Source organism: Engraulis encrasicolus, chromosome 3 (assembly GCF_034702125.1).
Source record: "Engraulis encrasicolus isolate BLACKSEA-1 chromosome 3, IST_EnEncr_1.0, whole genome shotgun sequence".
In the NCBI taxonomy this organism is placed as follows: Eukaryota; Metazoa; Chordata; class Actinopteri; order Clupeiformes; family Engraulidae; genus Engraulis; species Engraulis encrasicolus.
In genome coordinates this window covers 43741639-43754971 of record NC_085859.1, presented here as the reverse complement: position 1 = coordinate 43754971, position 13333 = coordinate 43741639, and the positions used below count along the sequence as shown (strand labels likewise).

At 46.4% G+C, this 13333-nt stretch overlaps 1 protein-coding gene across 1 annotated transcript in view; it reads right to left on the bottom strand.

Moving 5' to 3' along the window:
• Positions 1-13333, bottom strand: part of trpm3 (transient receptor potential cation channel, subfamily M, member 3) — a 281583-nt gene that overhangs the window by 78369 nt on the left and 189881 nt on the right. The window contains exon 6 of the mRNA XM_063194092.1: positions 10242-10413. Within this exon, the coding sequence (XP_063050162.1) occupies positions 10242-10413 (172 nt within the window). The remainder of the gene's footprint in view (positions 1-10241; positions 10414-13333) is intronic.

Sequence of the window (13333 nt, the reverse complement as noted above, 5' to 3'; positions counted from 1 at the left end):
ACAACAGCGGAAGCCCGGGAGCTTACGGGCAAGAGGACAACAGAGCAGAGCGAATGTGTTGGCTCCTGTTCCTCTCCGTAAACCCTACACATAACGGCTTGATCCAGAGCCATGTTTGTGCCGATTTGCTTTAATTACAATTTCAACGGAGCCCACTTGTCTGTTTTCGTGTGTCCACCCCTGCACCCTCTGTTATTCACGATACAGACCAGTCCACAAACTGTGTCGAGATGTCGAGATGAGAAGTACAAAAGAACGGTGTTTCCTTTTTTTACTTTTAATTTCACTTTTGACATCTCTGCAATATACGGTTTCTGTGCATGCGTTCCGGCCTACAGCTACAGTGTGCACACAGAGAGACTTAGGGGACCGTAGGACTCTCTACACTGCTCAGCTACAGACTAAATACATTCTAATGTACATTAACAGTACTGCACATTACAATAGACAGATGTTTTCTATAAAGAGCAGCTTAAGTACAGTCATTTAACTGTAGGTAAGGGGTAGGCCTACATCTCAGGGTTCATCTGGAACAATGTGGAGTTAGTGTTCAACAGCACCTTCGCCATTAGCGAGGGTGCAGGACGCCAGCCCTATTCTACCCACAGGTACAGGATTTAATTCAAACCAGCGCCCCTCTGTTCCTTAGCGCAACTCCCTACCCATTAGTCCACAGCTGTTTAACTTTGCCCCAAGTGTTTAACCAGGGGGGCAAAAGCCGGGTTGTGAGGCACTGGGGTGTACGCACAGGCCAGTCAGAACAGCTGGGATGGGGTGGGATGGGATGGGAGGATCCGGTCTGGACCCACACAGGAGGAGGAAGGCAGGGGAGGGAGGGAGTAGGGGGAAACGAGAGGAGACTCCTGAATGTCAACATAATACGGCAGCCACTGCAGGAGGGTCCACAGCAACCTCCAACCAGCCATGCCGTCACGCCGCATAGGACAGCAACAGATAACAGTGGAGGGAAGACTTCTGTGTGTGTCCATAGTGTGTAAATGTGTGTGTGTGTGTGTGTGTGTGTGTGTGTGTGTGTGTGTGTGTGTGTGTGTGTGTGTGTGTGTGTGTGCGTGTGCGTGTGTGTGCGCAATCCTGCGCATGTGCGTACGTGTATGTGTGTGTCTGTGAATGCGTGTGTGTGTGTGTGTGTGTGTGTCTGTGTGCGTGTGTGTGTGTGTGTATGTGTGTGTGTGTGTGTGTGGAGTAAGGCCCACCGCAACCACCATCAGTGGCCAGTCAGCTGTGTCACACTCCCAGAGACAGCAGCAGATAAGACTGGAGGGAGGTAATGGAATAGCACAGGGAGGGTGATGGAATAGCACAGGGAGGGTGATGGGAGGGTGATGGAATAGCGCAGGGAGGGTGATGGGAGGAGTGGAGGTAGGGAGGGAGGGGGTAAGGTTGATGGAAGAGCCAAGGGTGGAATAAGGGCAGAACCCATTAAGACATGGCACCTGTTATAAATTAGCTGTTACCAGAATGGCAATGACCACGTCGTAATGTATTACTGCAGGCCCTGTGTACTGTCATAGTGGCGTAGTACTATGGTAGTAAAGTTCTTACAGTGTTCCAGTGGTGGAACAGTGTGCATTAGCAAACATGAAATAAACGGTGAGGGGGACTCTAAAACATTGCAGACCACTCAGAAAATGGCCTTAATGTTCAAAAAAGTGGACTTCTCCTTTAAGAGGGGCTGCATGTGGGTGTATGTATGGCTGTATGGCAAAATAATGAAGTAATAGTAATCTGGCTGTAATTGATATAGCAGATGGGAGTGGAGGGAGGTAATGGGATAGTGCAGGGAGGGAAGGTGATGGGATGGCATTTAAATGTGGGTGTATGTACTGTATGGCTGATATGGCAAAGTAAAAAAGTAATAAAGTAATAGCAACTTCAGCCTGGAGAAAAAAGTATAGAGTGCTCACTATTATGTCCTCTTGCCATTAAGGTAATAGTAATCTGGATGTAATTGAAACAGTGGGAGTGGAGGGGGAGGGAAAGATAGAAGGAGTGGTAGGAGTGATAGAAGAGCAGAGGGAGGGGATAAGGTCATTGGTGGGATACGGGCAGGAGCATTTAAATGTGTAACTAAAGAGGTAAGAGATAAGAGGTGGGAGGGGTAATGGAAGAGGGGGAGGAGGGAAGGAGGGTGATGGAAGAGCAGAGGGAGGGGATAAGGGCATTGGTGGGATACTGGCAGGGGCATTTCAATGTTAGCCTGATTATCATCGACGTTCAAATCTCTTCGAAACTTGGTCTGACCAAGAGCATAACAATTAACATATCCCAAACGGCATGGTTGACCCGCCTCCCTTGGTTTGCTTATGGTTGTTTGCTTACCGACAAAGTGGGAGGAGTTCCCGTATTTTCGGGAACTCAGAAAGTACTTGCATTGCTCTTGACCTGACTCGTTGCAACGCTGTGAGTGTTGCGTCATTAGGAGGGCACAGCCTGGCTATTTAAATGTGGTTGTGTGGATAGCTTTCAAGTAATACGTATAGTAATTGTAACCTGGGTGTAACTGTACTAACTGAAATGGGTCGAGTCTTACACACGAGCTGTATCACACTACAAATTTCCTCTCTTAAGCTGCTGCTTGTTTACACACTGACTTCTTTTGAGTGACTTACATTCATATTTTTGCGTGTCGCTTTTTTGATGTAAGGCCTAGAGGCAGTAAAGGCAAAGCGAGTTTATTTGTAGAGCTTATTTCATACATAAAGGCTGCTATTCAGTGTGCTTCACAAAAATGAAAAACTAAGTAACGTAAAATAAATCTAGTCCCAGTGGGCTTTGTAAGGGGGTATTGAATTCACCTGCATGGCACTTCGTCTCGGGTGTACACTGAGGTAAAAAAAACAACAACAACAACATGGATCTTAGTGCCATCAATTACTGCAGGTATAATGTCTGAAGTTAGTTTTCCCACGGCGGATGGGAGAGTATCTAGAGCGGGAGAATGAGATTTGTGTTGTGCTGTTGTTGTTGTGGATTCTGTTCAGTTCCATTAAACAAGGCATTACAGAAACTGACCTGCGGGTCAGTGGAGAAAACAGGCAGTTGTACCGCAGTAATAAAAACTGAAAGCCATCACAGCATTCCCAAGATGTGTCTGTGAATGGGGTTAAGGCTTAACTGAAAAGTGGCAAAAGCCGTCAAAGACTATACCCTGTATTCATACTACATCCATACATCTTAGAGGTTGTAAGCCCCCCCACTGTCTTGACCGTTCTCTGACCACTGACATCATAGTCATCCTCATCTTCATCCTCATAATCATTACCTACGAGTTCCTGAGGAATCTCACATTTCGTTGCTTTTCTACCATTCATGTGTTTGTTTACTGTTTTTGCTATCTTTAAATTACAAAGACAAACTTTGCCTATCTGGCGTTTGAATCACAAGGCCGCGCAGCGGGACAATACCCTCTGTGCGAAGACGCCAGCTGTTCAAACTCGCCCCCTCCGGGAGGGGAAACTCGACCCTCTCAGGTGAGGGAGGCATCCAGCGGTTGCGCGTGCACAGGAATACCACGTGCCCAGGAGAGACGTGGGCCAGATGTATTAATATGTGTGGTTTAAACGCATAATATGATGTATTGAGAATTCCATTATGTGTTTGGTGTCTATCTGACGGTCATGTTGCGAGTGGTGGCAAGGTCTTGGTTTTGAAACGGTCTTTAGACAATTTATTAAAGATTTAGAATCATAGGGGTTCAATGGGAAGTCGGGCAAAGGCCGACCCCTCGAAATTACAATAACCCTGCCCAACGAAATATTCGTAGCTCATTGGTTACCTGACCAAGGTGTCCCACGTGACAAATATGCATTTAAGATGGAAGTAACATATTACGAGAGGTAACTGTATTCAGGACCTCCTCAGATATCTCGTCTGTGTAGCCCATTCTTCCTTGTTCAGGTATGCATTGATTTCTTTCAACATTGTATTCTGTCGTAGTCGTATTGTTGACAAAGTAGATCTTGTCTTATAATAAACTTTCATAAAAATATGGGGAAGAATTCCGTTTGGTCTATTCATATGTTTATTGATCTGGTTAAGTAGGCAGTAAGGTTTATTCGCTGTGGATGGAGCGAGGCACACATACTTTGGACTAAGATCCGACGTCAATGGTGTTTACCTAGGTTGAGATATGTTATGAGAACCGAGACAAGTGCGGGGTGACTTTATCTTCCGTTTGCCGTGTACCCATAACCTGTTAACCTGAGGCAGTCGATCGGGTGCGGGATGTGGAGACACCTCTCTCGGCAGATACGGTACCTTCTCGGCATCATAAACCCCTGCCTCATCTCTTAACGACTTACATGCAGTTAGGACCCCCAAATAAACAATAGTCGCGCGCTGGGAGGTACCGATGTAATAAATTGCTTAACTAGCTGAACCCAGACATAACAGAGATTGGTAGACTAATCAATTTTAACAATAATGTAGTAATTAAGTACAAATACATAATTACATAGGAACTAGAGAGATCCTACGGCTGGGACTCTAATAATTGCGGTATTGGATAATAGGTTAATGAAATCTTTTCTACAGTCCAGAGCGGAAGCGGTCCCAGGGCCTTGAATTCCGTCGTTGGGTTTTTGGCCTTATTACAAGGTGATAATGACATGATGATTATGATGAAGATGATGATGATGATAATTATTCTTTTGATAATGCTGATTTTGATTTTGATGATGATGATGATGATGACAATGTTTACTATACAGTATACAGTATGTCCAGGCCCGCCGACAGGGGGGGACAAGGGGGTCAGTTGTCCCAGGCTCAGAGAAAGGAGGGCCCCAGAATTGGGATTACATTGTAGGTATGAAAGTGGGGGCCTTTTCAGATAGCTTTGTCCCAGGCCCAGAAAAAGCTGTTGTGGACCAAAGCTTCCATTCATATTGAGGTCCACGTCACACTGCTTCACACTGTCTCATTTCATTAGAATGTCCACCTCACACAATATTATCCCTTTGGTATTCCATTGTGTTGTATGGTATTGGTATGGTATGGTATAGTATGGGTTCCATTCTGTTGCAATCTGTTCTACTCTATTCTAAGAAGAGTTGAAAAGGGGAAACATACCATTCTGTTCTGAATGCCCTCTTATAATGATTTATGTAGATGCCTCCCGTACGGCACAGGCAGGAGGCCTGCCACACACCCACGCTGGCATGCAGGGAGGGGGCGCGATGAGAATGTGAATTCTTAAGTAGTATTACAGTTACATCAAAACAAAACTGAGTTTTTGTCTTATCCATGGAGGAGGCTGTGGTGCCCAGACCCTCACCCCCGCCCACCCACCTACATACACACATACCGTACAGCAGTGGCCCCCCATCCACATACCCTTGCGCACGAATACACACGCACACACACACGCACACGCACACGCACACGCGCACACACACGCACACGCACACGCACACACACCCTCCGCGGTCTCTAGGGCTCCTGGGCTGGGAGTGAGATTGATGTCCTCCCGATGCCCGAGTCGACAGGTAATCAAATCAAGGCGTCCGCCTCACCAGCCACGCAGCAAACCACCCACCTGATACATACCCCGCTTCCCGCAGAGAGAGAGAGAAGGAGAGAGAGAGAAAGAGAGAGAGAGAGAGAGAGAGAGAAGGAGAGAGAGAGAAAGAGAGAGAGAGAGAGAGATAGCAAGAGAGAGAAAGAAAGACAAAATGTGCTTCCCGCAGAGAGAGAGAGAGAGAGAGAGAGAGAGAGAGAGAGAGAGAGAGAGAGAGACAGAGAGAGAGAGAGAGAGAGAGAGAGAGAGAGAGAGAGAGAAAGAGAGAGAGAGAGAGAGAGAGAGAGAGAGAGAGAGAGAGAGAGAGAGAGGAAAGACAGAAAATGGAAAACAAAAGGAAAGAGAAAGAGGAAGTGGCATAGAGAGAAAGAAAGGATTTCTCTCAACAAATGTCAACACCTTTCTAACAAGTTTTAACATCTCCCCCCCCTGTGCCCTTTTCAGAGCGTATTGCAATCAAGGAAAATATTGCAATCACGGTTGTCCATGCTGTGACGCAACTTGCAGAAATGCATTCCAAAAAACAAATAAACAAACATTTGTATGGGAGAGGGAGATAAGATCAGACATCCGATCAGTAATAAACTACTGGTGGTGGAGAGTGTGCGTGGTATTGACAGGGCGAGTTGCAGTGATTGGTGTGTGTGTGTGTGTGTGTGTGTGTGTGTGTGTGTGTGTGTGTGTGTGTGTGTGTGTGTGTGTGTGTGTGTGTGTGTGTGTGTGTGTGCGCGTGTGTGTGTGTGTGTGTGTGTGCGCGTGTGTTTGTGTGTGTGTGTGTGTGTGTGTGTGTGTGTGTGTGTGTGTGTGTGTGTGTGTGTGTGTGTGTGTGCGTGCGTGTGTTTGTGTGTGTGTGTGTGTGTGTGTGTGTGGAGGTGAGGGAGTGTCAAGGATGCAGGCAAGGCAAGGCAAGGCAAGGCAAGGCGGGGTGTTATTGGTTTTGATGCTGATGATGACGACTGAACGTCCCTTTGCCTTCCCAGCCCCCTTTGATGAGCCCAGGCATAGGATGACAAAGGGAAGGTCATTAGTCATGTGACCTTGGGGAGGGAAGCGGAAGGTCAAAGGGTCAAAGGTGAGACCGCCGGCAGCAGGCAGCACCTCGTGCTGGCCGTAGAGTGTTTGACCCTCCATGATTCCACACAGTAGACCAGGAGAAGGGATGGAGATGTCAGACAGGAGGAGTGCAGGAGGAGGAGAAGGAGGAGGAGAAGGAAGACTGCATTGGCCACAGAATGCGTCTCCTCTCTCAAACCACATGCAACGAGCAGGGGTAACGCAGTCATGCAGGGGAGGGGTGGGAGTCTTGTGCAGAGGGAGTACAGTGCATACCATACTGCACATTAATTCCAGTCTCGTACGCATGTATAATACATGTGTGTGTGTATAACGACGATGTGTAAATATAACCACAATAAAAGACATTCTCATCTAGTCATTCTGTGAAGTCTTGATCAGACGGGGGTGGGCATCGATCAAGGTAAACAGCGATCAATGAAAAATCATTCTACTGATACTCATTATGTATTCATAGAAAGACTTTTCAAGCGTCTGCAAAAGTCTTTAATGCAGCCGTGAATGTTTCATGCGACGCACATGCCTGTGACAAAGGTGAAAAATACAAATCATTGCACATTCACATGTTATTTCAGCAAAAGCCCCGACAGACCTTGAAAATGAGACAACCGTTAGCAGATAATGGGCGAAAATGAGAAAAGGAAAACGCGAAAGAAAAATAGGAAAAAAGAAAAGAAAACCGAAAGGAGAGAGGACGCAAAAAAAGTCAACCAGATGTCTAATGATCCTGTGATAATACACTCCCCAGCAAAGCGCTGCGTGGTGTATTATATCTATTTATATCTGTTTGACAGGAGATTTCCCCAGCTACCCACCGTTCTTGATCAGTCACATCTATTTGCTGTTTTCTTCCCTGCCGCCTTTGTTGTTTGTGTAAACGCGGCACGCGGTGTCCACGCTGGCAGGGCATGGCCGCTGACAACTTTAGATGGGCCCGGGACAAAATCATCTGAAAGGGCCGCCAAACTCAATTATACATGCAATGTAATGAGGACCCGATTCTGGCCCCCCCTCTCTCCCTGGGCCTGGGGCAAATGTCCCCTTTGCCCCCACCTTGTCAGCTCCCTTGCTGGCAGGGCAGGCTGCTGGAACACTGTGAGTCGGATCTGCTGGGCTGTTACCACAGATCATCTTCTTCTCTGCCTTTTAGTTTGATGCAAAGCCAGCAACCATTTCCAGCCATTACAGTCACGTTTTAGTCGTGATCTCAGTCGTGTGTGTCCCTGACTCTTTGGAGAGTGCATCCGTGTACAGTACTTACTTGTGCCTCGCCATTCATTTATGTTAGGTACTGAATGGGCTTATTAACGAGTATCAAATCCCTGAAGGTGCTGAAATGCAGGGACTTCAAAGGACGTTGGTTGTATAGTATTGTTCGCATTGACCTGTTTTACCAAGAAGCGAATCAGTGAACTCTCAGCATTTTTGCAGCACTCACAAGTGTTTAGTGATCTTTTGCATGGATATATGACATCCATTACCTATTTTGTCCTTGACATACTTGAAATTGACAGAGAATAATCAACATTTTCATTACTGGGTTTTTTTGCCCAACTTTGTCTTTGGGGAAACAAAATGGTCCATCTTGTAGTATGCACTTCATAGTAGGGTTTAATATTTTTCCCGAAAATGGCATGAATCAAATCCCGGGATCTGACGGCCCATTTCCCGGGAATCCCGGGAAATCCCGGGGTTTTTTTTTTTTTTCCTTCAAATTTTTCTTCAAATAAGATTAAGCTCTCCTATCCACCAACACAATAATAATGAAGTGTAAGATGATAGCCTGTGCGCAGCATGCAGCGCTTATCAATGACGGTGGATTGTTGGTGGAGCTCACGACTTTCACCTATAAGTTTGATGCAACAGTGGGTTGGCTATTTTCCATTAAGGAATTGTGTTTGAGGTTGTGCGCAAAATCATGGCACTTTGTCCTTCACCTGTGGATAGTATACACGTCTACCGCCAGCATCATGAGAACAATGTTTCACTGTCGGCTACTGTGATAAGCGGTGGGAAATATAGCCTATGCGATGTCATCTCAAGTGGAGTTCCGTGCATGGGATTTCATCTGGGTCAGTCAGAAATGGCAGTTTGCTTTAGCGCCAGGAAGAGTGTTTTTTCAAACAAGAAAACTGGTTCATCATAGGCAGGTATGCATGGCTAAACTGACTTTACCGTTTGCCCAAGTGCTATCGTTTTCCTCTGGTAATAGCACCGGGCGTCACTACAGTTAGGTGACCTCGCGCGCATAATAAACCCATTAAAATATAGGCATAGACTTGAGTGTCTTTCAGAGCAATATGAACCAATCAGCTCGGCTTTGCAACTAAACAAAATACTTTCCTGATGTCTACTTAACTAAAATAAGCTGCATTTTGTCTAATATTTGGAGACATCGCCTTGCCCTTTCTGCAGAGCGATTTTGGGAAGCGCCTCTCTCTCGTTCTCTCTCTGGTTCTCTCTCTGGTTCTCTCGCTCACACACAAAGCGACGCTTGCACTCTTCGCAAGACATATGTCACTTGACTCATCTTGTTGGATAGACCAGCCAAACTTGCAAGCTAGATAGCCAATAGTTTCGATTTAGCTGCTTGGAGAGGAGGCAAAATTGGTACAATTTAGGCTGCATGAAAGCATACACGTTAACTTTCACGTTGTGCGATGGATGGAGACAAGTTTGGAATCGCTCCCTCTCTCACCCTCTCTCGCTCACACATACACGCGCGACGTAATTCTCTGCACTCTTCGCAAGACACTTGACTCGTCTTATTGGATACCATCCAAACTTGTAAGCTAGATAGCCAATAGTTTCGATTGTGCTGCTTGGACTGGATGTATTTAAACTGTTAAAATTTAGGCTGCATTAAAGCATCCACACGTTTCAACTTTCACGTTGTGCGATGGGTGGAGACAAGTTGGGAATTGCTATAAGTTAGAGATTTTTTTTAAACATGGGCTGGCAAGATGTAAATGACCTGCACTGCTTGAAAAAGACGATCGACTATGTGCCTCAGGCATCTTAAATACTAAAAACTAATAGGCGGATGGCGGGCGGATTCGGTTTTGGAAATTGGAGAAAAAACATTAGGGCGGGTGGATTAGAAATTCTGAGAAGCGGTTGCGGATGAAATAATACGTCAACCGCGCACCTCAGACATTGCTGAAATGGGCCTGTACTGCTGCTGCTTAAATGAGCCTGAAGTGTTACCGCTGCTAGATGGCACTGTTGCTTATGTTGCTGGGACAACAAATAGACACGCACTTAATTTTTTTTCCCGGTTTCCCGTCATGGCTTTCCCGGGAAACTGTTTTGATCAGATTTCCCGGGAATCCCGGGTCCCGGGATTAAACCCTACTTCATAGTGAATACTACTTACATGTTGATCTTCTGCAGAGATATGTACTTCTACAACTGTGATTCCTACAATGTATTGTGCGCATATTTACATAATAATCCATGTCCTTTGTAGTATATACTTTGTAGTGTGTACTACTTGTGGTTATTGATCTTCAGCTGGGATATGTGCTTCTCCAGCTTCTACAATGAGGATATACAAGTACTTATAGCACATGTACTGTACTTTGTAGTGTGCGTACTTGGTTAGTGTGTACTAGGCTACAGTACTTACGGGTGTTGATCTTCTGCAGGGATATGTGTTTCTCCAGCTGTCGTCGGAGCTTGACCTCGGCGCCGTACTTCCCCGTGGTGCCGTTGTCGGCCAGGATGAAGTGGGAGTGGAGGCTGTTGAGCACCGTCAGCTTGCTGAGCGGGTTGGACATGGTCTGGTAGGGCCGCACCACCTGAGACGGAGATGGGGGAGGAAGGAGGAAGGTGGGCAGACGGAGGGTGAATACAGTAGCCTATATAGCTGTGCATAAGCATGCACACACAAACATGTACGCAAACAAAGCACACACAGACACGCACAAGCGTAAGTACGCACACGTGGACGTGAATGCACATACGCTCGCACACCCACACACACCCACCCACACCCACACCCACACAAACTCAGGTATGACCTGTGAACACACACACACACACACACACACACACACACACACACACACACACACACACACACTCTCACACACACACTCTCTCTCTCTCTCTCTCTCTCTCTCTCTCTCTCTCTCCCTCCCTCCCTATCTGACGACAACATGTGCAATTATGCAAATATCGACGCATGTGTCACTGACAACCTGCAAGGAGATACACATGAAGCCGCAGCACACATACGGAGTCCCGTGAAGTCTATTCTATTGTAATTATAATGACATCACGATGGGAGAGTTTCCCTTGTCACACAAATATACATTTCTTTGAATCTGAATATCCAATTGAACTCTCAAGGCAAACAAACGCTGTTATCAGCTCAAAGCACTGAAGATGCCTCCCCAGCCTCTGCACACTGCATGTACATGTACACACGCACGTGTGCAAGCTCACACACACACACACACACACACACACACACACACACACACACACACACACACACACACACACACACACACACACACACACACACACACACACACACACACACACACGCCCATACACACACACACACACACACACACACACACACACACACACACACACACACACACACACACACACACAATGCATGGCAGGAGTTGCATCACCCTGCTAGTGTGATACTGCTGCATATGGAGCTAAGAAAGACAAGAGACAAACAGAAAAAGAAAGGGGAGAGAAGATGAGAGGAGAGGAGAGAATAGGAGGGGACAGAGAAGAGGAAAAGAGGAAAGGATAGCAAGAGAAGAAGCAGGGAAAAGGGAAAGTACAGTAAAGGAAAGAAGGAAAGTAAAGGAAGAAGAAAGAAAAGAGAGGAAAGGGAAGAGCAGGAAAGGAAATGACAGCAGAGCAGAGGACAGGGGAGAAACGAAGAGAGAAAGGAAGAAAGGAAAAACAATAGAGGAAAGTAAAAGAAGAGAATACAGAAGAGAAGAGGGAAAAGAGAAGAAAGGATAGAACAGAAAAGGAAGTGACAGAAGAGGAGAGCAGAGGACTGGAGAGGAAAGGGGAAAAGAAGAGCGTGACAGTAAAGAAGAACGTATATAGAGGGAAAGGAGAAGAGAGAGAGAACCCACGCGAGAGAGAGAGAGAGAGAGAGAGACAGAGAGAGAGAGAGAGAAAGAGTGGGGGAACAGAAAAGGAAGTGACAGAGGAGGAGAGAAGAGAGGAAAGGGAAAAAGAAGAAAGTGACAGTAAAGAAGACGGTATATAGAGGGAAAGGAGAAGAGACAGAGAAAATGCACACGAGAGAGAGAGAGAGAGAGAGAGAGACAGACAGAGAGAGAGAGAGAGAGAGACAGACAGAGAGAGAGAGAGAGAGAGAGAGAGAGAGAGTGGGGGGGGGGGAGACAGAGATAATACATGGAGGCAAGGGAAAAATAAAGGAACATAAAGGAGATTGTGAGAAAGAGCATATGAGAGGCAAAGGCAAGGATGGTCATGAATACTGCATGAAATCCCAGCAGCCATCGCTAATACTCGCATTTGCCAACTTGATCCCCTTATTTGAATGTGCAGTGAGGGCCCTCTGAGCGTTATGTAATAATATACCAGTAATGGGGAGAATTAGCATTCCTCTTCGGCATAGCCATGGAGATTGGAGCCATGCAGACAGATATATAACCATCGACAGGGCCGGTGACAGCTTTGGCCGGGCCCAGGACAAAGTCATCTGAAAGGGCGTCCCCCACCCATTCCATATAATGTAATGCGGACCCAATTGTGGGCCCCACTTCTCCCTGGGCCTGGGACAACTGACCGCTTTGTCCTTTTCGGTCAGCTTCACTGACCATGGTGGATACAACCATGGGGGGAGATACAATCATGGAAAGAGGTACAGAGTAACCATTTGGGACGGACATAACAATAGGGGAAGATAATGGCATGGGGGGCAAGCACAGTGTGTAGAAGAAGTTAAACCTGACAAAGACCGCTTGAGGTCGAAACGCTGTGTTGAATAAATCAGTGAGCAGCAACAGTATGCAGATTTTCCCTTCTTCTTTTTCTATACGTGTTTGTTTGATCCAGCACCCGTTTCACTGGATGTGCACGCATCCTTCACACTACTTTTGGCAAGCAAAGTGTAACCATGGGGGTGTAAACCGTGTAAACCATAAAGTAAAGTGTAGCAAAGTCTGGGGCAAAGGCAAAGGCTGCGCCCAATTTCCAGCTAACCAAATAACCTCACTGACAAGTCATGGTTACACCCTCACAGGCAGAACGGAAACATGGGGGCCCAGCCGTGGTTCTAACGGCTGGGCCCTGGACTGCTGCGGCCGGGAACCTGGATTCGATTCAAGCCCGGGTCCTTTGCCGATCCGTCTCTCTCTCCTCACTAGCGTCCTGTCTCTCCTCTACTATCCTATCTCATGAATAAATGAATATCCAAAAAAAAGAAATAAACCATGGAGACAGATATAACCATGGAGACAGATATAACCATGTAGAATGCTATAACCATGAAGATAGTGTGTTGTGAAGGGGAAGAGAAGTTGCCAAAGGCCAACAAACGAGCACATCAAGAACCATGGTGATAGCCACACCATCACAGGCAGATGGAATCATCGTGGTAGATGTAAACCAGGGGGGGGCGATTGAAATCACGATGGCGGAAAATGTGTAACCAGGGGTGGGAGGGGGTGGGGAAGATTTAAATCATGATGGTATTCAGATAATATG